Below are 26,217 nucleotides of genomic sequence, written 5' to 3' on the forward strand. Positions count from 1 at the left end.
TATTGTTTTGAATATTGTCAAAAGACAATATTTTATAAGGAGATAAAACAATTTAAAAGAATTAGTGACGGATTAGTGACGGATTTGTGACTCCCAATTAGTGACGGATTAGTGACGGATTTGTGACCCGGTAATTAAAACCGTCAAAAATTTGACGGAATCGTCCAAAATAGACCAAATGTGATCCGATTTCAAATGTGATGGACCGAATAATTCAAAAGATAATGTTTTGGACCAAAATAATAAAAAAAAACGCAATATGTTAAGGACCATTTTGGGACTTTAGTCTTGATAGTCATAACAAAACAAATGAATATATTTACAAAGCCAACTTTGTCTTACATTGAAAAGTAAAGCAAACTTCTTTGTTAACTACAGCTATAAAATAAAGAGTTTTGTTCCACATTGAAAAATAGAGAAGATAAATAGTACCAGTATGTACTATAACAATAAGGGTGTCCGCAATAAAAAGACCATGCCCAAGCCCAAGCCACAAAAACTTGTCTAGGGCCAAGAAAACTTGCCTGGGCCACAAAAAAACTTATCCACCCTATTAGTGGACAAGCCCAAGCCACAAATCTAATTATTTTTTCAATTCTTGGTATATTTTAATTTAATTAGAATAAAAATTATTGAACTATAATAATTAGAAAAAAAAACGCATAATCTATAAAAAAATATAGAGAGTGAAAATTAGAGTGTAAAATGTGTGTGAGGTGAAAATGTGTTAAATATAGTATTTATAATTTTTTCCGAAAATATTAAAATATAAAAAAAATTAAAACGCTGGCGCGCCTATGGTTCACCCCGCCCCGGCCTTCGTTGTCCTCAGTTATAGGGAGTCGCGGCCTGGCCAAGCCCCTGCTTGAGAGCCGCTGCAATAGTAATATGTATAATACTAATGACTTAGTAAAAGAGAACGACCAAACATAGTCTTCCACAAATATATAGGCCTAATTTTGAAGTATGGGCCATTGTAAATTTTTAGCATTATTTATAAATAATTTTATAAATAAAAAACTTTGTTTTCGTGATACACTCGCTTTTTAAGAAATACATTAAAAAAAGATGTACTGTAGTAGTATGAAACACAAGAACATGGATATTGACAAAATTATTTTAGTAATACACATTGAACTCGTGACCTACATATGAAACACAAGGCGATCACGCTCTTTGTTCAGCTCACATTAACCGGGTGGTAGATGCCACCCACTATCATATTTTGATTTACACCACCAATAATATAAACGCTACAATAAATGCCCACTACAAAATCAAAGAAAATTACTGAAAACTGGATCAACATATTAGTTGATGTCATGGGGTGGGTAAACTTGCGATTAGAGTCCCGATTTACTTTTAGTTGGTTCGCAATTAGGAGTTTCGATTCTCTTTTATTATAAGGTAAGTAGATTTAACTTTGACTCAATTGATTTTACACCTTAGTCAGTAGTATTACTCTTTGAGTTTGCAATTAGGAGTCTTAGTTTACTTTCAGTTCGTCCGACATTAGTAGTTTTGTTTCACTTTTATTATAAATGGTGGTAAGTATGTTTCAAATTCTATTAACTTATCACATTCCACTATTTTTTTTATTAGTAGTTTTGTTTCACTTTTATTATAAATGGTGGTAAGTATGTTTCAAATTCTATTAACTTATCACATTCCACTATTTTTTTTAGTACATACTTTCCATTTATGTTTTAAAAATCCATGGTAAACTCAACCGAAACTTTTAATTGCAGACAAAGTGAGTGACATTTATGCAGAAGAGGTCTACTAAAAGTTCATACGAACAGAGACGGAACTAGAAAATTGAATAAGCCGGTGCTGAAATTATAAAAAAATAATATATTTCAATATTCTTACCTTCTTTATTTATTACCACAGATGTATAAAAGGATGAAAACACAAGTACATAATAAATTTCCAATACAAAATTTAATAGTATATTTTAAAACCCTATGAGATAATAGTATTCGAGTTATAAAGTTTATTTAAATTTTGATCAGTTTCGTAACGTTTCCAATCAGAATATTACGCCACAAACTTTTAAACTTTTTTCTATTATCACACTGATTACAAATTGTCATTTTTTGTGATATTTATCATGATAGTGCTTTATTATTTGATTTTAAATAAATGAAGTAGAATTTTACTAAATTAATTTAAATGACTACTAATATTTTATACAGTATTATTAAAATAGATACACAAAAAAATATGATATAACGAAGATATGTAAACAATACTCCTGTGTTAAATATAAACCTAGTGTTAAACTATAATGAAAAAAAATAGTATACCGTATTATTCAACAAATAATAAGAGAGCAAACTAGATTATACTATTATTAAATAAAAGTATATTCCCAAATCTATTGGAACATACATACAATTATATGCATTCCCCAAATAATAAAACACATGAACAGTAAAATGTAAACAATCAAAGTGGACCCCACAGAGCTGTAAAATCAATGCTCATAAATAATCTCTCGTTTTTCCCCTCCGTCCTCCCTCTTCCATCCTTCTCTGTAAAAACAAAAACGGGAAAGATGCAGCAACGACACAAGCACGGTAGCCATGGTGGGGTTATTGTGACCAGCACCGGCCAAGCCCCCGCTGGAGCGGCGGCTTGGCCCACACTAGGTCCGTCCCTGCATACGAAGACTGTGACGTTCTTCGTAAGCCAATGTAAAATCCGAGTGCGCTAAAATGTTACTGATAATGCTCCCTCCGTCTGCGAATAGGATCGAGTATCATTTCTTTTCGACACAAATTTTAAGAAATGTTAAGAAAAGTGAGACCTTTTACCATTTATAGAAATAATGAACTGAAACTCCTATTCGCGGACGGACCAAAATGATAAAACGGGACCTATTCGCAGACGGAGGGAATACCTTCATAACGACGTGGTACAAAAAGTACCGCAAATGAAATTAAGTCTTTGTCCAGAGACCTCTGGTGAAATATATTTTTTTATCAAATATCGAAAATGTGAAAATCATATTGTCTAGGGACTTTTTTTTAGTTCACTTTTTAATTTTAACCATATTAGATAATTAAGTTACATATTCTATTAGTTCACTTAACTCACATTTCCCTTAAAAGTAATACTCATTTCATTTATGAAAAATAGTCGTAATAGTAGATAGCATGAGTTTTAATACATAATCCTTCATGAATAAGTAAATGTATAAAATACAAATTACTGTATTAAAATAAGTAAATGTATAAAATAATAAATTATGAGAAAATTTCAGGAATAAAGATGGACTAATTTTTATGTGCAAACGAAGCTCTAAAAAGAAGACGTCAAAATCGCGTCTGCAATAGTTTAATGTGATGCCTTTTATGTGCAGGCGAATCTGGATATTAGAATTAAACCTCGTGAGTCTCCAACTCCAATATTAACTTTATTGACTGCCAAAACCAAAACCAAAATAAAAAACAAAAAACCAGTTCGAAAAAAATAAATAGAAAGGTCGATTTGATTGGATGTCCGTTCCATCAACTAGAATAGGCAAGCACATAAGAAGAGATATATAGAAAAGCATTGAAAGTTTACATGAGCATGTAGCTATCAAGATTTTTCATTTCTCTGAATCGTCACATTTCAAGATCTTGTTTTTATTAGCTTTCCCATGATACAATTGTTGTTTTACCTCACAGACCTCGTCACCTGCGCCATCCACATCCCAATTCGCCACGTGTCCCTTTTTGAGATTCGTTCTGTTCCTCTTCCTCAGCATTCAGATTCCTCTGCCCCACTCTCTCAGCCTCTTCCTCTTTGTATGGATTTCTTCCAAGAATACATTTTTATTTGCTTTGAAGGAAAATGGTCTCGCTAAGTCCAGGCACACTTCAAAAACTCTTGCAAAATGTTGGTGATAAGGAATTCAGGGTCGCTGGTGAACACCGTTCCGCTCTTCTCCAGGCAACTCTTCAACAAACTTCAATCTTTTTTTTTAATAATTTGAATCTTAGAAAATAAATGACAAGAACAAAGGGAGAAGATTCGGTCGGAGTCGGACCCATTATTGTGACTTCTTTCTGCTTTTTGATTTTCTGCTCCTATTCTCCACTGCTGTATTTAGAATGCAGTGTTTGTTTGCTTTTTTTTTCTGGGCTTATGAGATACTTGTAAAAATAAACCCTTCTTTAGCTTGTGATTCTGATTTTTGGGTTGAATATTGCATTTGTGTTTGGGGTTGAGGTTTTCTCCCCTCTACATTATTTTTACTTGTAAACTTGACGGTTTTTTGTTGGTTTCTTCTCTTGCTTTCTTTGTGTTCCTCTTTCTGGGCTTATGAATTAGGAAAAATAGGTTCTTTTACCTGAGATTCTGGTTTTTAGGGTGAATGTGGAATTTTTTTTGTTGTTGTACCAGAAATTTTACCCCTAGATGTTATGTTTGTTGCTTCCACTTATGTGAGTGATGTTTTTTGCATATATATAGGTGATTGGTATTGTACCCTCTTTAGAAGATGATCCATGGAAGAGCAGGGGTTACTATTTGAGGGTTTCGGATTCACTGCACTCGGCCTATGTGTCTGTGTCCGATGAAGATGTGGAGCTGATACTGAGTGACATGGTCCAGCTGGGGCAGTTCATCTACGTGACTTGGCTCGACTACGGCTCCCCTGTCCCGGTGCTACGTGGCATCAAGCCGATCACCAAGAGGCGGCCTTGTGTGGGAGATCCTAAGGACTTGATCTCTAGTGATTTCTTGAATGCTAAGAAAGTGGAAACAAAGGCGAAATCGAAGGGGAAAGTCAAGAAAGTGATAGGGAACGAAGAGGGAGGTCTCCGGAGGCTATCATTTGGGAGTGGCAAGGCTGGAGGAGCTGTGGAGAGTAGAAGACTGAGCTTGGATTCAGCACGAAGAGGATGGGATTCCGGTTTACATAGTAAAAATGGGAGCAAAGGTCTATCAAAGTCTAAGCAAAAGGACAGTTCTTCACCTTCACATTCTGTAAGTTTGTTTTCTTGTTATTAATGCACATGTTCCATTTTCTTGGTAATGTCTGAACGTCATGTAATCCTCGGTTTTGATTCATTTGAGTTCGTTAAGGGCGATTGCTGAAACTGGTTGCTCGAATCTTGTTCTTCAAAGGATGTTAACCCCATGGTTCTTGTTATGCCATTCGAAGATTGCATTCTGATATTTCTTTCATGGTTTTTTTCTGGATTGCAAAGGAGCTATAGTTAAATTAATTAAGAATCTTTACTTACTTCTTAATTAAGATATCATTTTTATTTCTTCGAAGATGTTTTTAGTAAAGCTTGTTTGTTGGATAGGCTGAAGAAGTAGCTTATTGTGGAAGAAGGATTGTTGGTAGAGAAATAAATACAGCCACTGAGAAATGGCAACTATAAGCAGTAAAGACTAATAAATCCATGGCAAACTCAATAATTTTGAACTCATTTCTTGCTCTGATCTGAATTACTGCGCTGCGCTGTCAAGTCTTTGAATTTATACATAGTCAAGCTCGATTTAATCGAGGGCAAACTCAACAAATACAAGCTTTTCTCAATCACTTATGTACATAGTCTATTATACAACTATACAAGTATGTTCATGGTTAGTACTCTGATCTTTCTGAATTTACGTGCATCCGAGCTTTCTAATGGAAATGCATATTCTCTTTCGAAAATGCATTATTTTAGTTGATTTTTTTTGTCTAAAGGAGATAGACCAACTAAATTTCTTTGATAGAGGCAAGAACTGGGGCTGGACAAACCTTCTTCTTCGTATCTATTTTGTTCATTTCCCTGAATGATGCGTACTTGTTTTCTCATGTGAGATGCAGGTTGTCGTAAAGAAGGCCCTCCCAAAGGATTCACCAAAGAAGTTGGATGTTTCACCTCTTAAAAGCAAGAACATCATTGTCTCACCTAATCTTCTGATCAAGCCAGTGAAGAGTATGAAGTTATCAAATGACACTAGCTTCCCCGTTGATTTCAATAAGGTTGTTCTCGGTTCCAAAAAAAGATCTGATCTAAGAATCTTGTGGGACGCTCTTCCTCCTACCATATGTGACCTTGGAAAGGTACATTTTACCAAAAGCAACAGACACATACAAGAAGGCTCAGTCCCTTTCTTTAACATATACTAATATCTGTTTTGAATGCTTTTAGGAAGTTAGAAGCCACAGGAACTCCGCTTGCACCTCTGCAGTTCGTGCATTAGAAGAAGCATCTTTATCTGAGTGTGTCATTAGGTGCATGAGGTACATAGTTCTCTTCGTCTTCTTGCTTCAGTATGTAGTTTGTGATGTATAAGGCCGTTACACATGATATTGACTGAATATCGCACTACTCGGTATTGACTGATATGCAAAGCAGTTACTCATGATATCCAGCATTCAAGCAGTTTATATTTTGGCAATCATTACCTGAACGTATTCCGTTTGCTGAAATTTCTTCACTTTTTTTTGTAGCATGTTTGCAGAGCTATGTGAGTTATCGGAGAAAGATACATCTGGTCCATTAGTGGAACAATTTTTGAGCATCCACGAGAGCATCAAAAAGGCCGCTGAGGTGATTAGAACCCTTATAAATGTGAGATCTTCTGATGCAAATGATAGTACAGATTGCACTCAAGGTTCCGAAGCAGGGACTTGCTCCATTCCCGTGAGTAAAAATGCCTCTTTATGGGTTCAAGCTGCAGTCGAGACCGATCTTTCCAAATTCTCTTTATACAGAAAGGGAAGCGAAAACGGGATTACAAATGGTGAGAAATGCCATTATGTTGTGATAGAAAACAATCCAGAGAAATCTGACACGGAGAACTGTTCTACCAAACCCAAGATAAGCCCCCGGAGCTCAAGCAAACCAGTATCAAGACTGAAAAACGAGACTTCTCACATGTCTCATACAAAAAGACATGGCACCACCACCAAAGAAAGGGATGCTGAACGCGAAGGTAGACCACCGGGACTAAAACATGTGGCTAAATTAGCTGAAAATCTGCTCTCGTTCTCACGTTCCTGGTTCTTGGATTACTTGGAAGCTTCCCTAAGCCGTGGTTTTGGCTTGAGAAGGGACGGGAGTTGGCAGATGGGAATCCTTCTTGGGCAACTGAAACGAGTGAACCAGTGGCTGGATGGTGCATTTAGAGGAGAGAAAGATGATGAGAGGATAGAGAAGCTGAGGAAAGAGCTATATCGGTTTATTCTTGACAACGTTGATTCGGCAGTCTCTAACAAGTAGTGCAGTGCTTAACATACGGTTGACCTAGTCGAGTTACAGCTGCATCCGTTGCTGAACCGGATTGCGTTTAGTTTAGATCTGCTGTGTGTCCAGGTTTTACTTTCTGGACTCCAATTATTCAGTTTCAAATCAGCTAATATTAGCTTTAGGTTGAGAGTAGATGAAATAGTTGTATAGAGTGTTGTTCTTGCTCCAACAAGACCAAAGATGCTAGATTTCAAAATTCTTAGTTTTATACCTCTCTCTCTCCCTATAATTTGCAATAGTGGTATCAATGGCTCTTAGAAACTTTGCAAGTGAATAAGATATGATGGTTCTTGGATGCTCCTTACAAAGAACACACAAAGTTGAATAGGATATTCGTTGTCACCAATTTTTCCATTTGCACACTTATTTCAGTTGACACAATTTGAATTCTTTCCCATTTTTTCTGAGTAAGTACGTGTTAAAAACGGCAAGAAACCTCATTCTTAATTACCAAAAAATCGAGCTAATTGAGTGTTTGTATAACAGCTGGATATGCTTTATTGAACATAATCAAACGTTTGAGACACAAACAATTGTCACTTGCTTTCAGTTCTTCGTATAATGTTTTCGTAGTATTAATTAAAATATTTAACCCGTTTTAATTCATCTAAAAGGTTATTCTTAAATTATAGTTTGAACTTAGCTCTCATCATGAGAGCCTCATGTTGGTATTTTAGCTTAAATTTATAAATATATATTTATTTTCATTTTCATATAATAGTCGGAATCGATGAACTGAATTTGACGTGCAGCCTAGAATTCTGATATTTTTTTCTACTCGCATTAGATTTATTGTTCCGTGTTATAGAATAATGAAATGAGTGGAAAATGAGGATAGAAAGCAAATCTTGCTTCATACTAATTAATATTGGATGTTGAACATTATATTTACTTAAAGAATTTACTTCTTGCGTAGTTTGGTTTCCACTATTGATCAAAAAGCGCATGGTAAAATCACTACTTTCGGTATTCATATGCGTTGTTAATCCAATGCAGGAGAATTGTTCTATGTTCTAAATGTGGAAAAAATAAGAATGGTTAAATTTAGCTAGAAGATTGAATTAATGAAAAATGTATAAATGTCAGTCAGAAATAGAACTAAAAACCATAATCTTATAAAATTCTCTACAATACTGGATCTAGTGCTCCAAATTTCGTATGTTATAGAGTACTAATATCCCACTATTATAGTATTTGTTATATAGTGGTATTTCTCAATTTCTCATATATACCTATAGTTTAGTGATCAAGATATAACTAATCTTAAGTGTATAACTAGAGAACAAATCTCAGCCACACATCTTATTAGAACAAATATTATTTATTTTAATAATATAAAATAGGCCAAGGGTATATTTGGCAATTACATTATGAAATTTAAAATGAAATTATGCAGTTTCAATTTCCAAATCTCGTTGGAAATTATAGTGATTATTGTCTTTTTGTTTCTCTTCCCCGTCGATCGCCGCCGCAAAATCACCCTGAGCCTTGTTCACCTCCGCGTCATTCTCCGATATCTTCTTTTCCACCACCTTCTTCAGCTCCGCCGTCACTTCAGTTTACCCGATCTCGCCGATAGCTCCACGAACTCGCCGATAGCTCCACGAACTCATCAGATTATGCCCGCTCCGCCGCGTCGAAAAAATTCTCCAGCCACTGCTCCTCGCGCCGGCGCTGTAGCCGAATTCCTCATTTATTCTGCTGAATCGAACTGTCGGATTTCTCGACACTGCAGAATTCATGGCTGCTGCCATCTAATTTTAGATCAAATCTGGAATTCAATACAAAAAATGTTAAGGAATTTATATAAATTGGGGGGTTTTGTTGACTTGAGTTTATTTTTTTCCAAGTTGGTGGGCGGAATGATAAATACTGTATTAAACTCGATTATGTCACTATAATTTGGTTTTACTAAAATTGGTCAACAAATGAACATTCCGAGAAGAAACATTTTGATATATTCGTTAAAGTCTAGAAGGGTTTCCTTGTAAATTAATTTTATTCAATATTCACACTGTGTTAGTCTTAATCAGTTGATTTTAATCTTGTGTGTAATGATTGTATTTATATAATGAAGCAATATATTGACCATTAACAGTAATTAAAGGTAGTGCTTTTACTTCACTGTTGTTTACAACTGTTGTTTACAAAACATATTGACAAACTCATAATTTAGGATGGTGTTGTGGGTAATGAGATGGTGATTTTGATGATTTAAGGTGTTTAATTTAGGTTTTTATCCACACATACACTAATTAGTGTTTTGACGAGTTTGTCGAGTGTTTGGAGCTAAAACAGGTGAAAATGACTTGAAAACGAGCTTGAAGGAAGAATCGCCCACTATATTATTCAAGTCATCCGCGCTTCAATGCGCGACTTTCGTATAATAGCCATAACTCTCTCATCCGGACTCCGATGGGGGCGTGCAAGATACTCACGCGAAGCCCTTTCGAAGACGAAGACAATGCTTTTGGAGGATTTCAGAGGAAACGCCCGACCGGGCGATTTTTATGGGGAAAACGCCCGACCGGGCGTTTTAGTCGCGAACTCCAGAAAATTTGCCCGACCGGGCATTTTGGCGACTTAAAATCGCCCGACCGGGCGATGTGTTCTGCGAGGCTTTACGTCTGTATTTCCGCCCCGGGTATAAAAGAGACCGAGGGTTTTCGTCTCCCACATCTCAGAGCCCCAATCCTCCTCCCTCTACACATTCTTCCACTCCATCTCTCACACATAACTCATCCATCTTCCATTGGAGCGGAGCTCTGCAGATCCAGGCAAGAAACGATTGAAGATTGAAGATTCAACCTTGGGTTCTATCGATTTCTTTCATATCTAGTGCTATTATTCTTGTTTTTACTACTTGTCTATGAGTAGTTAAACATCATTTGTAGATTTGTTTGGTGAAAATTATTATGAATATGTTTTGATTGATTGAATTGAACCTTTTCCTAGCTCTTGTGATTATTTTGCTTGTTCTTGTGCTTTTATTGTTCTTTTGTCTGGCCAACTTTAGAACTATGTTCGTTAACTAGATTAATCGAGAGATAGCTAGTTTTACGTGGTAAAAGGAACGAGTACAACACATAGGTTTATCTGCACTCGAGAGAGGGGACCCTTTGTGAGGGCTTGAGTCTTAGGAACCATAAGGACTTAGAATCTAATCTATTGGAAGGAGACTTTGATAGTTAGAGTCTAATCTACTGGATAAGTGCACTCGAGAGAGGGCTTATCTTAGAATCACGACTTTCCTAATAATCCTGGAGACACTTATAGGTAAAGGTTTTGTGAGATCAATCATCACTAGGTCGTAGTAGTCGTATCCTAAAACTCTACATTCTTTAGCCTGCTTTGTCTATTTTATTTATTTTTATATTTGTTCATATTTATGTCAAGTTTATAAAATCAAAAACAAAATTCTCCGTGTCTCTAAATAGTATATGACGCTTAGTATATGATAGCCAGTTGCAATCTTATTCCCTGTGTTCGATATCCGGTACTGACCTTTAGCTATACTAGATCTACCCTGTATGCTTGCAGGTATTTTTAGTGCTAATAAATAGTGCATCAAGTTTTTGGCGCCGTTGCCGGGGAATATTATTGCTTTAAGCTGATATTGTAGAACGGTTGATAATACTAATTTAGAGTTTAATATCTTGTATAGTTTTATTGTGATTTTTTTTTCTCTTTATCTGTTTTTACAAGGGTTGCTATTTGAGGAGAGCACGGAGCACAATAATGGATTACCCTCCGCTCCTGTACAAAAGGCATCCTAAAGGAAATCCCGAGAATGGGGGTTAACTTTTGAGCTTCAAAGAACGTCAAGCTAAAGACGTTAACCAAGCGCTTGTTGGGAGGCAACCCAACATCGGTATCATTTTTATCTTTTTTGTTTTAGTTTAATGTGTTTTCTTAGTTTACTCATGTCCATACCGACTTTACAAACTTATTCTTAATTTAATTTTGAATAAGTTTGGGGGGATGAAGTGGTGGACCGTGAGTTTAGTTGTTTTTGCTTGTTTTTGTTAATTTTTTTAATAATCCCGGGGTGAATCTTGTCATGAGCATAACAAAGAAAATTTAGAAATACTCATGTTTAGGAACATCAGACCGAGTTGCCTACGATTAAATGTTTGTGTTGATTGAGTTGACTTGATGCATTGATTTGAAGGTTTAGTGAAAATGTGCATAAATAATGAATTGCTTGTTTGCCTTGAATCTTGCATAAACCTTGTGAGACTTGAGCCATAGATTTCTTTCTTGTGTGATTTATCTGTATTCATGTATTTGTTTCTAGAATTTGCTCATAGTCTGCTTAAGTCTGCAAAGTGTTTAAATGATAAAAGAGGACGTTAGGCCATCCTTCTTAGCTACTTTATATATCCAAATTATTGACCTTACTCAAAATATTTTTCCTAGCTAACCATTTTGAGCCTTTAAAGCCTTTTTCTTTGAAAGCTAAATAAAGGGGAATATTCATACACTCTTGAAGAAAGTTAGTTCATATCTAGTGAAAAGAGTCGGAGAGATAAGGTAGAAAGAAAAGTAGTGTGCTTACTTGTGAAAAGTGCATAGACATCTGTGGTTTGAATAAGATAATTGGCCGTGCACAAGAAAAAAAAGAGAGGATGTGCAAAAGAAAAAAAAAGGGAAAATAAAAAAAAAATCAAAGGAATTTGGGAAGTGAGAAGAAATTTAGACTAAGTCTAGAATTTACTGAGATATGAATTGTTGGTGGGGTGCTAAGTTTGATGTAGTAGAAATTGATCACTTTTGTTATGTTTGGGTTTAGTCACTTTTTAGCCATATTTCCTCACCTCACCAAAAAGCCTACATTATAACCTTAAATAAAGACCTTTCGGATTTTTGATTTTAATCACATAAAGTAGAGGAGAGATTAGACTTCGAGCAAGCCTATGGTAAACTTTGCATGTTGCATGATCTGAGAGCATATACTTTTTCCAATATACACTTTGTGAGTGAGTGATAAACACACTTCTAAACACTTGTGAGCGCATGTACTTCAAGGTGATCAACGAGCTAGTAATGAAAATGCACTAATAAGCTTTGCTTGATTTGATTTGTATTCTTGTCAAACTCTTTATTTCTTGTTACAATTTTTGAGGCAACTATGAAGTCTAGTTCTTAGCATCCGTGTTTCTTTATTAGTTTTTCTCTTGTTTTGTTTGAGGACAAACAAATATGCAAGTTTGGGGGAGTTGACAAACTCATAATTTAGGATGGTGTTGTGGGTAATGAGATGGTGATTTTGATGATTTAAGGTGTTTAATTTAGGTTTTTATCCACACATACACTAATTAGTGTTTTGACGAGTTTGTCGAGTGTTTGGAGCTAAAACAGGTGAAAATGACTTGAAAACGAGCTTGAAGGAAGAATCGCCCACTATATTATTCAAGTCATCCGCGCTTCAATGCGCGACTTTCGTATAATAGCCATAACTCTCTCATCCGGACTCCGATGGGGGCGTGCAAGATACTCACGCGAAGCCCTTTCGAAGACGAAGACAATGCTTTTGGAGGATTTCAGAGGAAACGCCCGACCGGGCGATTTTTATGGGGAAAACGCCCGACCGGGCGTTTTAGTCGCGAACTCCAGAAAATTTGCCCGACCGGGCATTTTGGCGACTTAAAATCGCCCGACCGGGCGATGTGTTCTGCGAGGCTTTACGTCTGTATTTCCGCCCCGGGTATAAAAGAGACCGAGGGTTTTCGTCTCCCACATCTCAGAGCCCCAATCCTCCTCCCTCTACACATTCTTCCACTCCATCTCTCACACATAACTCATCCATCTTCCATTGGAGCGGAGCTCTGCAGATCCAGGCAAGAAACGATTGAAGATTGAAGATTCAACCTTGGGTTCTATCGATTTCTTTCATATCTAGTGCTATTATTCTTGTTTTTACTACTTGTCTATGAGTAGTTAAACATCATTTGTAGATTTGTTTGGTGAAAATTATTATGAATATGTTTTGATTGATTGAATTGAACCTTTTCCTAGCTCTTGTGATTATTTTGCTTGTTCTTGTGCTTTTATTGTTCTTTTGTCTGGCCAACTTTAGAACTATGTTCGTTAACTAGATTAATCGAGAGATAGCTAGTTTTACGTGGTAAAAGGAACGAGTACAACACATAGGTTTATCTGCACTCGAGAGAGGGGACCCTTTGTGAGGGCTTGAGTCTTAGGAACCATAAGGACTTAGAATCTAATCTATTGGAAGGAGACTTTGATAGTTAGAGTCTAATCTACTGGATAAGTGCACTCGAGAGAGGGCTTATCTTAGAATCACGACTTTCCTAATAATCCTGGAGACACTTATAGGTAAAGGTTTTGTGAGATCAATCATCACTAGGTCGTAGTAGTCGTATCCTAAAACTCTACATTCTTTAGCCTGCTTTGTCTATTTTATTTTATTTTTATATTTGTTCATATTTATGTCAAGTTTATAAAATCAAAAACAAAATTCTCCGTGTCTCTAAATAGTATATGACGCTTAGTATATGATAGCCAGTTGCAATCTTATTCCCTGTGTTCGATATCCGGTACTGACCTTTAGCTATACTAGATCTACCCTGTATGCTTGCAGGTATTTTTAGTGCTAATAAATAGTGCATCACATATCACTTTTATTATGATTTTACTTCACTATTGTTTACAAAACACATCACTCTTAGCATGATTTTACTTCACTCTTGTTTACAAAACACATCACTCTTATTATGTTTTTACTTCACTGTTGTTTACAAAACACATCACTCTTAGCATGATTTTACTTCACTCTTGTTCACAAAACACATCACTCTTATTCTGATTTTACTTCACTCTTGTTCACAAAACACATCACTCTTACTCTGATTTTACTTCACTCTTGTTCACAAAACACATCACTCTTATTCTGATTTTACTTCACTCTTGTTTACAAAACACATCACTCTTATTATGTTTTTACTTCACTGTTGTTTACAAAACACATCACTCTTAGCATGATTTTACTTCACTATTGTTTACAAAACACATCACTCTTAGCATGATTTTACTTCACTCTTGTTTACAAAACACATCACTCTTATTATGATTTTACTTCACTCTTGTTTACAAAACACATCACTGTTATTATGATTTTACTTCACTGTTGTTTACAAAACACATCACTCTTAGCATGATTTTACTTCACTGTTGTTTACAAAACACATCACTCTTATTCTGATTTTACTTCACTCTTGTTTACAAAACACATCACTCTTATTCTGATTTTACTTCACTCTTGTTTACAAAACACATCGCTCTTATTCTGATTTTACTTCGCTCTTGTTTACAAAACACATCACTCTTATTATGATTTTACTTCACTGTTGTTTACAAAACACATCACTCTTAGCATGATTTTACTTCACTGTTGTTTACAAAACACATCACTCTTACTCTGATTTTACTTCACTCTTGTTTACAAAACACATCACTCTTAGCATGATTTTACTTCACTGTTGTTTACAAAACACATCACTCTTATTCTGATTTTACTTCACTCTTGTTTACAAAACACAGCACTCTTATTCTGATTTTACTTCACTCTTGTTTACAAAACACATCACTCTTATTATGATTCCAATAATCCAATCTATATATACAAACTTTGTATCAATCCCCACCAAACATTTTTCTCATAACTTCTCAACAAAATCACTATAACAAAATCTCCAAGAAATCAAAAGTGATCAACCAAAAACACACACAAATCGTCATCTAACAGTAGAAGCAACATAATGAGCCCAGAATCTGAGATGATCCTTGAGCTCCATCTCGTTACCGAAAGCCGGAATCCTCCACCCCATCACCGAATTCCTCCTCCTCTCCTCACTTCCCCCTTCCCTATCAGCCCGGGAATGATCGACGCCAATCTCGAATTGGAATCCCGATCCTTATCCGAAAACACAAACCCTAGATCCATAAACCCCTTCAGCTCCTCCACCTCCAGCTCCGTCAAGCTCTTGCTCGCCCCGCCCCTCGTCGTAGCAAAGTGCGATTGAATGAACAACATTCAATCAAAAACGTTGGTGAACTGAACAACATTCAATCAAATGAAACGTAGCCCTCCTGATCAACAATGTAGAGAGTCTGCGCTTTCTCTCAAGTGGCGATTCCTCGAGGTTCAATGAAGATGGAATGACCATTATACCCCGCCTTGTTATTGTGGAGTAAATTTATGATTGAGAGAACTAATTTCTCCTTAAATTCGAAAATTGCATGTATTAATAATAGCCCTTGATTTTCTTGATCTTGTGGCTGTGATTTGTTCTCTAGTTATAGGTTTAAGAGGCTCTTGCCCTAGATCACTACTCCATATATATATATATATATATATATATATGGTTTTGATCTATGCAAAACCATTCTTAATACAAAAATGCAGAACCAGACATACAAAAGTCATTTTTTGGTCATTGTAAGCTTATTTTTACGTCATTATAGTAAGGATGACATGAAATGATCTTAACATGACCTCAAACCCAAAGTTTATAATATGACCTAAAACTGCTTTACAATGACCCTCCGTGTTTTTGTTTAATTATTGACCATTGGATTGTCAAATCTCATGGTCAGGATTTGGTCTGGATTTTGTATTGAGATCAAGTTTTGTATTGATCATTTTCCTATATATATATATATATATATATATATATATATAGTAGTGATCTATGGCAAATGCCACTTAACCAAATAACTAGAGAACAAATCATAGCCACAAGATCAAAAAAATCAAGGGCTAGTATTAATTTTTGAATTTAATAAGATATTAATTCCCTCAATCACAAATTTACTCTATAATAACAATATAGGGGTATTATGGCCATTGCATAGCCAATTGAATTAACTCCAAAATCAGGTTAGGTGTGAAAAATTAAATTCATTTGAAAACAACGTCTTCTTCTCTTTTCTCCTCTTCTCTGCTTGCCATCGTCATCACCGATTAAACCGCATTCAAGCCATCGCCACCGTCGTCGCCGTCGGTATCCAGTCGTCAACATCCACTGCTTTGTGGAACAAATAGCTACAACATCGCGGCGGAGGGGGGCTCCGCGATGGAGTCGACGGAGGCAGGGATATGTGAATGAGGCAGCACCAAATCGTCAACACGCAGAAAAAAAAAATCAAAATCTCAGAAACTCTTCAAGCTTATACCTTAAACGAATGTTGAATTGCTGAAAATGGAAATGCTACACATTGAATAGAGCTGAAAATGGAGACGAATAGCGTGTTGTGTGTGTGAGAGAGAGAGACGACCAACGAAGGGTGATTAGCATACGGTTTATTACTTTGTTAATTTGATTAATTAGGAATAATTATTAATATATTAATCACAGATGGAATAGTTTTTTATTTTAAATGTTTTGATATTGGAAGATTCGAGGAAACGTCTTAACATGTGGAAAAATACAAGTATGCTAAGTGATATTTTAAAATCATGCTAAGAGTGATGCGTTTTGTAAACAAGAGTGAAGTAAAATCATGCTAAGAGTGATGTGTTTTCTAAACAAGAGTGGAGTAAAATCATGCTAAGAGTGATGTGTTTTCTAAACAAGAGTGAAGTAAAATCATGCTAAGAGTGGTGCGTTTTCTAAACAAGAGTGAAGTAAAATCATGCTAAGAGTGATGCGTTTTCTAAACAAGAGTGAAGTAAAATCATGCTAAGAGTGATGCGTTTTCTAAACAAGAGTGAAGTAAAATCATGCTAAGAGTGATGTGTTTTGTAAAGAAGAGTGAAGTAAAATCATGCTAAGAGTGATGCGTTTTGTAAACAAGAGTGGAGTAAAATCATGCTAAGAGTGATGTGTTTTGTAAACAAGAGTGGAGTAAAATCATGCTAAGAGTGATGTGTTTTCTAAACAAGAGTGAAGTAAAATCATGCTAAGAGTGATGCATTTTCTAAACAAGAGTGAAGTAAAATCATGCTAAGAGTGATGATTAAAAATGTTAAAAAATCATTCGCTTTCTCCCCAAATTTTTCGTTAATTAATCCATTTATGGCTAAATACGAAAGATTAAAAATGAATTGCACAAGAGGAGAGACGAGGCGAGGTCACCGGAAACAGCGGCAGCAGCTGCGGCGCGGTCCGTGGCGACGGATGGAAGTAGAATTTCTTGTCCGCGATCGCCCTGTCCTCCTCGTTGATGGCCGGCGTCACCGAGCTCAACATCAGCACCGGAAAATCCAGGATGCAGAATCCCCGGCGATTTCGAATCCGCCCATTTCGGATATCAATTGCCGCCTTAATTATGTTACTTTCCATAATGTAATTTCCAAAAATACCTTGGACCTATTTTATATTATTAAAATAAATAATATTTGTTCCATTTATTTGTGTGGCTGAGATTTGTTCTCTAGTTATACACTTAAGATTAGTTATATTTTGATCACTAACCTATATATATATATATATATATATATATATATATGGTTGTATTATATACCAAACTAGTTTTAAACACTAAACGCCAAACACATCATTATATAATAATGTGGAGTTCATTACAACTTTATTTGTAGTTCATTATAGGGAATTCTAAGATTTAAAAACAATGACATCATCATGCATAATTTAGAAATCTGAAGTTCATTATAGGGAATTCTAAGATTTAAAAACAATGACATCATCATGCATAATTTAGAAATCTGAAGTTCATTATATGTTTGTTATTAGTTCATTATAATGAACTCCATGTTATCATATAATGATGTTGTTCGGCGTTTAAGGTTTAAGAGTGGTTCGATATTGATCACAATCCTATATATATATATATATATATATATATATATATTAAATATTCTAGTTTCGAATTTAACAACCCTAATATAATGTTTATCGAAATTAAATAATAAAAATAACTATATATCCTAATTCGGTGGAATACACTAAACACCGTGATACAAAATTCAACTAAATCATTCAAATTAAGCATTTTAAATCAAAAGGGGCGAAAAGTCTAGTATCCACCTTACATAAGCTATCTAATAACTCCAACAAAAAACTAAAAGTTAATTGAACCCCTCCAATTTTCACTCAAACAAACTTGAAATTTCCCAAAAAGTGGAGTAGGTATATACTCAAACCCTCAAGTTAACCATCACAGCTGCATTAGCTTAAACCTCTCACCTTCCCTCTTAAATCTCTCCTTCACTTGACTTTCCATCAAATCTCTTACACGAAAACCCTAAACATTATTTAATTAAATTTCCTCCTTATAAAATCTCCATAATCAACAAAGCAACACACACACCATCTCAACTTGCAATTACAATCAAGCATGCCTTCTTTCACTCAAGCACTTCTCTTCCTAGCCGTGCTTGCGGCCGTGGTCGCGCCATCACGTGCGATCACATGCAGCGACGTGATGAAGGACTTGAGGCCGTGCATCAACTACCTCAAGAGCGGGAGCGGGACGCCGCCCTCCCCCTGCTGCACCGGCGCCTCCAGCCTGGCTTCAGCCGCCACGACCACGGCCGACAAGCAAACCGCCTGCAACTGCATCAAGAATGCTGCTAAGAGCATCACTATCAAGCCGGAGCTCGCCAAGGCTCTTCCCGGAAACTGTGGGATCTCGATGCCCTTTCAAATCTCTCCTAATGTTGATTGCTCTAAGTGAGTATTTGTTGATGGATTTTTTTAGTTGGGGTTGTTTGTGTGTTTTGGACCTTTGGTGACTAATTGATTAACCTATTGTGATTTGATTTGATTTGATTTGATTTTTGTAGGATAAGTTAAGATGGATGGAAGGAAATTAATGGGTGTGATGATGCATGGATTTATGATGATGTAAGTGTATGAGGAATAAGATGTAACTTTTCTCTTATTGTACTCTTCTTGTATGCTCTTTCTGAGTATGCATGCACATGTATTTCTATATATGTTCGTGAGGTTTTTCTTTAATCTTGGACTAATAATATTTATATATATGTGCAACAGAAGTTATATTCATGGACGTGATATGATTATATGTATAGGGATTATAGATACATGATTGTGTTAATGTTAAATTTAGTGACGGATCTAGGAATTGATCATTGTCAGGATGGACAAGACAATAAACTTGAGGTCTTTCTTATAATTTTTTTTTATCTATTAAACTCAAAACAGAGGCACCACAATCAGTGTTTTTGAAAATAAAATAACTTCAAAGTTACATTTATATTAAATCAATAGAAGCTCACTGACAAAATATCTAAATACTTTTAACACAAATTTTAATCAAGACAAGAAGACTAACTATGTAGTAGTACTATTTGTCAAATAAGGTATGCATACATTACCAAACTATTGTTTGGATTCAATTCTATCCATATTAAATAAATCCAATCAAAATGGTAAATTGCACCCCAAACATTTGTGGATTCATTTTTATCCACATCAAATAAATCCAATCAATTAAATTAATTAAATCGACCTCCAAGAATCCTAATTATTGAATTTAGTAGTATTACTTTCTAGTTAGACTTCATTTATTACAGTAAACAAAATATTTTTCAAACATTCGTGTAAAACAATCACAAGTAACGTAGAATTGTACGAACAACAAACTATGAACAAAAATTCCTAAAAATAGTTCGAGTCAAACAAAAAATACTAACCAAGTTAAAAGGCTAGATTTACAACATTATAGATAAAGCAAACAAGAAACTATAAAGAAAAAAAAATGATACTTCATAATTCCGAAGATTTCTGTAAAGAACATATTTATAAACTAAACCCGCAATAAGAACAGTTTAGATTTTATACAAATCCAACATTATTTACCACCCTTCCTATAGGCACTCTGCTAAATGTCTTAAAACTGTGGTTTTTTTTGCAACAAACTACAGCAATGAACAAAGAGAAACATGAAACGATGTTGCTTCTGATTGTGTACACTCGGCCGTTTAATCATTTTGGTGAAGTCGGGTTGTAGCGTAAATGTTTCTCATAAAAGTCTATCAGCTGCGTGATAATTGGAGAAAGAAAAATAGAAAGTGATCAGATTCATGTTTCACAATGAAAAATGCAACAAAGCAACTAGAAAACTTACCAAAAGTGGATTGTTCGCTTTCAAAAATTTGTTATCCACTATTAATTTGGTTCCATCAGCCCTGCACCAGAATGAAATCAATGTAACAGAAGAAACATGTATGAAGTTAGACTCATTTCTGGAACAATGTCTCTTGTCACTAATCTAGTCATTGTTGATGAAAAACTAGCAATGAGCAACCATATATTAAGTATGTATAAGGAGAGAGTAATATAATGATAACACAAAGTGATACTCCCTCCGTCCCACCCAAGATGACTCATTAATACAACATACTATAAAAGGAATATAGAGCAAGTTATGCTATCTCTTCCTCTTAGAAATCAACCATGGCTAAACTAAAACAATTAAACCTGAGTTCCCCCCCCCCCCCCCCCCCCCCCCCCCCCCCTTTTTGCAATTTTAGATGAAATAAAATAAATGTGCAGTGAGAAATGGGTTTCCTCTATAACAGAAGCAATTTGATAACTTTATAAAGTAAAAGGAAATGAAGTGGCAAAACATGACAAGAAACTGAAAGTAGTGCAAAGAATTTACCTTACTCAGATATTTGATCCTCGAGTGAAATTGCACAATCATGAAAAGTTTGTGACTTTATTTTGCTAATATTCAAGAGTCACGTCAAATTTGTAAAAAAGTGATGAAGGCCGTAGCTTCATAGCTATTTTGTTTTAAAATTATTATCATCTTTTGTGCATTATCTCCTTGAACTAAACAAATAAACAAAATTATACTACAATTCATCAGAAGAAAATGAAGTGAACAATGGGTATTGGATCACGAACCTTATGGCCTCAAAGGCTACCAGGACTTCTTGGTCATTCTCAGATATGGAAGCCTTATAGCTTACAGGCTTGACAATTTCGATGATGGTACATAAGCTTTTGGAATCCTCATATTTACTCTTGCAACTCATGATGGATACGGGAAACTCCGATTTTTGAACATTTATTGGGATGAGTGCAGCACTTGCCGGGGGTCCATTTGGTGCACCATCCACAGAGCATGATACTGGATCTTTTATGAACCTCTTGACGACACCAGATTTCCTCTTTTTAGCTCCAGTAACACGACCTAAATGGACTGGCACTGCATCCACTATATCCATCTTCTTTAATCCGTTCGCCAAGGTATCCCCTCCTGTTTGTTGGACTTCTCGGGATGCTATAGCAACTCTGTCAGCATCTTCTGAATTTACCACCATCGCTCCTTTCAGTTCACACAGTTTCATATCCAACTCATTTTGCGCATGATCTTCTTCTCTTGTAACAGAACCCGTTCCCCCACCATTCTCATTTACTTGCTTGGAGGTTTCTACACTCTTTGTGACACTGACATTATTCTCGTCATTCCCATTCGTAAAACTCGATTCATTGAGTGAGGGAAAGGAGATGGGCTCCTCCACAATCCTGATCACACGAGGAGGCACATTATAATTGGCAGATGTAGAAGACCTCTGCTGCTGCTGTTGATGATGATTATGAGGCAGCTTTTTCTTGGTTTGAACGGTAGCTACACCAGCCTTGCGCTTTCTCTTTCGTGCCGACTTACTCTTCCCAGTTTGCAGGCTACGGATCCAACAGAAAATTCAACAATTCAAAACCAGAAAGAAAAAAGCAGGAAAAGAAAAGCACTAGTCAGGGGCTTGTTTTGGGTGATTTTATAGATTAGGTTCCCTGAATGGAACCTTTTGTTGTATCAAAGGGAAACACGACAATTCTAATGGCATGTTTAAAGAGAAATACATCAATGCTAATGGCATGTTTAAAGAGAAGACAAAGGCTTACACGTCAGTTGAATTTTCAATGAAGCACGTGCCAATTCTACGACGTCTTCAAATTTTCAAATAAACACGTGCCATCAAATATGGCGTGTTTCTCTTTGAACATGCCATTAGTGACGTGTTTCCCTTTCATAAAATACAAAAAATATCCCATTTAGGAAACCTTTTTTTTCTAAAATCACCGAAAACGAGATTTGATCCTAGTCAGACTAAAAAAGTACTAAATATTCATTTTATCATCTAATAGACAAACACACATTAATTAGCTAGCACTGAAAGGATAAAACATACAGTGACAAAACAGAGAATAAAACAATTCAAAAATTTTGTAAAAAGAAAACCTTTCTTCAAATGCATCGTTAACATCTGAACACTGCAACAAATTCAAAACCACAAGGAAAAAACGGGAAAAGAAAAGCACTTTTTGGTATTAAAGGCAAACATGCCAATTCTAATGGTGTGTTTACAGAGAATCACACCAATGCTAATAGTGTTTAAAGAGAAGACGGAGGCTGCTTACACGTCAGTAGAAACTTCAATGAAACACATGCCAATTCTACAGTGTGTTCAAATTTGCAATGAAACACGTGCCATCAAAGATGGCGTATTTCTCTTTAAACTTGCCATCAAAAGTTCCCATATACGGAAACTTTTTTCTAAAATCAACGAAAACGAAAATTTGATCATAGTTAGGGACTCAAAAATTACTAAATGAAGTTTTCATTTTATGTCCAATTCACAAACACATTAGCTAGCACTGAAAGGATATACTAACATACAGTGACAACAGAAAATTAAACAATTTAGAAAAAAATTAAAACAAAACCTTTTTTCAAATGCATCAATAACACCGAACACTCTGACAAATTATTAACTACTCATTTTATTCACAAACACATTAGCTAGCACTCAAAGGGTAAAACATACAGTGATAGAACAGAAAATAAAATAATTCAGAAAAAATTGAAAAAGAAAACCTTTCTTCAAAGACATTAATAACATCCGAACACTACGAAAAATTCAAAATCAGAAAGAACAAAACAGGAAAAGAAAGCACTAGTCCGGGGCTCGTTTTGGGTGATTGCTAAAATCAGCAAAAACGAGAATTTGATCCTAGTCAGGGACTCAAAAAAAAAAATACTACAAGATATTCATTTTATCATCCGACTCAAAAACACATTAGCTAGCACTGAAAGGATATAACATACAGTGACAAAACAGAAAATAAAACAATTCAGAAAAAATTTAAAAAGAAAACATTTTTTCAAATGCACCAATAACACCGACCACATTTTGACAAATTATTATGTATTCATTTTATCATTTTATTCACAAACACATAAGCTAGCACTGAAAGGGTAATACACCCAGTGATAGAACAGAAACTAAAACAATTCAGAAAAAATAAAAAAGAAAACCTTTCTTAAATACATCAATAACATCCCAGCACTTTGACAAATTCAAAACCATAAAGAAAAAAGCAAGAAAATAAAAGCACTAGTTAGGGACTCGTTTTAGGTGATTTTAGAAAATAGATTCCCTGATCAGGAACCTTTTTTGTATTCAAGGGAAACACACAATTCTAATGGCGTGTTTTAAGAGAAATACACCACTGCTAAGGCCATATTCAAAGAGAAGACGGAGGCTTACACGTCAGTAGCAATTTCAACGAAACGCGCGCCTATTCTACAATTTGTTCAAATTTTCAATGAAACACGGGCCATCAAAGATGTCGTTTTTCTCTTTAAACATGCCATTAGGACGCTTTACCCTTTCATAAAATACAACTATAAGCTCCCGGAAACCTTTTTTTTCAAAATCACCGAAAACAAGACTTTGATCCTAGTCTCACAGATTACTACATTTATCATCTGATTCACAATATATTAGCTAGCTAGCACTGAAAGGATAAAACATACAGTGATACAACAGAAAATAAAACAATTCAGAAAAATAGAAAAAAAAAACAAAACCTTTCTTCAAATGCATCAATAACATCGGAGCACTGCGACAAATTCTCCACCGGCTCCCAAGTATTCGCTGCCTCCGACCAGCCTCGCCTTTTAAAAAAAACACACAATTAGCCGTTTTATATAAAAAAAGACTGCCATTTCAAGTTCCAAACCACTCACCATTTAATCAGATACTGCAATTGACCCTGCAATTTTTCCACATTCCAATCAATCAACAAATCAAGCTCGATTTCATCGCTCAAATTTGAAAAAAATGCATTCTTTAATTGACAACAACAAGCAACAATTCACCTTCCTCACTCGCTTCCTGCGCACGGCCTCAAGCTCGTAGAATCCATCGGCGAGCTTCGTCCTCTCGCCTCCAGCCTCCTCAATTGGAACGTTTTCGTCCTGCTCGTACTCTCTCTCACCTTCGGAATCTTCCTCGTCTGCTTCGTCCTCTTCGACGGGCTCCTCCGCATCGTCGCGCTTCCAGCTGTCAGCTGAAGTTTTCAGGCTGTCCTCATCGCCGGCGTCGGCGGTGGGGAGGTCGGAGGATGGAGGTGGTGACGACTCAACGGGGTCAGAATTGGTAATCCTCTTTTTCCCTGTTTTCATCTCTCTCTCTCTCTCTCACACTACAAAGCGGATTTCTCTCTCTAGAGTCCACCTCGGGTTTCCAGCTTATTTTTTCAATTCTGCAATGTTATTTTCGAGATTATAGCCTTTTATTACTCACTTTACCCATTAGGGTACTTATTTCTATTTGCCTAAAATAGAACTAGTTTTCCAAATATTAATTGTGGAAAAGAAAATTTAAGTAACAACATCGCTATACAGATATGCTTTAACTTAATATATGTACTTTACAGAGTTATAATCCATATAATAAAGTCCGTATGCTAAGTTTAAACTCATGTTATTACGAAATTAATGCTCGGATATCATATGACTTAATTACTCCTACATTGAATAACCAGCCACGAAATTGTAGATAACGGCAAGTAGGTCTTATCCTAGAGTTCGAAAACCCTCAAACTATTTCAAATTTTGATGTTTAAAATTAAAATATCTGATAATTAAAGTTGAGGTAGCAGTTCGCAGTTCGCAGGATCTCGAACATACTCTAACTTGACAGGCTCATAATACCATTATTGGGTGTCAGATCGGAATTGTAGATATGGAAAAATAACCCTTACCCTAGATTTCGGAAGCCCTAATCAATATAAATAAATACGGAGTAAGTATTAACTCAAGCTATTATGAAATTCACTCTTTGATATCATGATTTATTTACTCCTTCAATGAATAACCGACAACAAAATTGAGGATACCAACAAGTACGCCTTTACTCTAGAGTTCGAAAATCCTCGAACTATTTTAGATTTCGACGTTCGAAATTGCAATATCGCAATGATAATTAAAGTTGAGGTGGAAGTTCGCAGGAATCTCGAACACACTCTCCTCATAGGCCATAACTACATTATTGGATGTAGATGAAATAGTTGTATAGATTGAAAACAAGTACTCCATTCGTTCTATTATAGATATCACACTTCCCTTTTTAATTTGTTCTACAAAAGATGTCATATTTTATTTTTTTAGAAAAAATTCTCTCACGTTAATATAGATTAACATTTTCTTTCTCTGTTTAACATACAAAATAAGATCTCCTAAAACCTCATGTGATTATCAAAATATGTCATTTATTATGGGATGAAGGGAGTAGACTAGTAGTAATCTTCTTTTTCAATTTTGCAATGTTATTTTCGAGATTTGAGCCTTTCATTATCAGCACTTACATCACTTTACCGTAATGAGGTACTTATTTCCCTTTGCTTGAAATAGAAATAGTTTTTCCAAATATTAATTGTGGCAAAGAAATTTTAATAAGCAACTTAACTTAATAACTTTACAGGTAGGTTTTAAGCTAATATGAACTTTTACAGACTTGTAATTCATATAATACAGGCCATATAACTAAATAGACTAAGTTTAAACTCAAGCTATTACGAAATTCATGCTCGGATATCATATGACTTAATTACTCCTTCATTGAATAACCGGCCCCGAAATTGGAGATATGGACAAGTAGGCTTTACCCTAGAGTTCGAAAACCCTCAAACTATTTCAGATTTCAACATTCGAAATCGCAATA

At 35.5% G+C, this 26,217-nt stretch overlaps 3 protein-coding genes across 3 annotated transcripts; 2 read left to right on the plus strand and 1 right to left on the minus strand.

The window, feature by feature from the left end:
* The first annotated feature begins 1,297 nt into the window (after positions 1-1,297).
* On the plus strand, positions 1,298-7,457 carry LOC121765123. The gene is made up of 6 exons (XM_042161160.1): positions 1,298-1,407; positions 3,678-3,942; positions 4,465-4,980; positions 5,819-6,058; positions 6,147-6,238; positions 6,449-7,457. Exons 2-6 carry the CDS (start codon positions 3,844-3,846, stop codon positions 7,218-7,220), a joined length of 1,719 nt encoding a protein of 572 aa, XP_042017094.1. The 5' UTR covers positions 1,298-1,407; positions 3,678-3,843; the 3' UTR covers positions 7,221-7,457.
* An 11,025-nt stretch (positions 7,458-18,482) lies between these two features.
* On the plus strand, positions 18,483-19,278 carry LOC121763371 (non-specific lipid-transfer protein 8-like). The gene is made up of 2 exons (XM_042159378.1): positions 18,483-18,904; positions 19,018-19,278. Exons 1-2 carry the CDS (start codon positions 18,570-18,572, stop codon positions 19,025-19,027), a joined length of 345 nt encoding a protein of 114 aa, XP_042015312.1. The 5' UTR covers positions 18,483-18,569; the 3' UTR covers positions 19,028-19,278.
* A 668-nt stretch (positions 19,279-19,946) lies between these two features.
* Positions 19,947-24,748, minus strand: LOC121763370 (chromo domain protein LHP1-like). Its single transcript, XM_042159377.1, has 6 exons — positions 24,372-24,748; positions 24,240-24,265; positions 24,081-24,167; positions 21,110-21,892; positions 20,325-20,385; positions 19,947-20,236 (listed from the first exon to the last, which is right to left on the minus strand). Exons 1-6 carry the CDS (start codon positions 24,675-24,677, stop codon positions 20,183-20,185), a joined length of 1,317 nt encoding a protein of 438 aa, XP_042015311.1. The 5' UTR covers positions 24,678-24,748; the 3' UTR covers positions 19,947-20,182.
* Between the last annotated feature and the right edge of the window lie 1,469 nt (positions 24,749-26,217).

The sequence above is a fragment of the Salvia splendens genome, chromosome 14 (genome assembly GCF_004379255.2).
Source record: "Salvia splendens isolate huo1 chromosome 14, SspV2, whole genome shotgun sequence".
Classification (NCBI taxonomy): domain Eukaryota; kingdom Viridiplantae; phylum Streptophyta; class Magnoliopsida; order Lamiales; family Lamiaceae; genus Salvia; species Salvia splendens.

Coding starts and splice junctions, on each gene's coding strand:
- LOC121763370 (XM_042159377.1), bottom strand. CDS start 24,677: ATGAAAACAGGGAAAAAGAGGATTACCAATTCTGACCCCGTTGAGTCG. Junction 24,266..24,371: donor GCAGGAAGCGAGTGAGGAAG/GTGAATTGTTGC, acceptor GAAAAATTGCAG/GGTCAATTGCAGTATCTGAT. Junction 24,168..24,239: donor TTGCAGTATCTGATTAAATG/GTGAGTGGTTTG, acceptor TTTTTTTAAAAG/GCGAGGCTGGTCGGAGGCAG.
- LOC121763371 (XM_042159378.1), top strand. CDS start 18,570: ATGCCTTCTTTCACTCAAGCACTTCTCTTCCTAGCCGTGCTTGCGGCC.
- LOC121765123 (XM_042161160.1), top strand. CDS start 3,844: ATGGTCTCGCTAAGTCCAGGCACACTTCAAAAACTCTTGCAAAATGTT. Junction 6,059..6,146: donor CCATATGTGACCTTGGAAAG/GTACATTTTACC, acceptor GAATGCTTTTAG/GAAGTTAGAAGCCACAGGAA. Junction 6,239..6,448: donor TGTGTCATTAGGTGCATGAG/GTACATAGTTCT, acceptor TTTTTTTTGTAG/CATGTTTGCAGAGCTATGTG.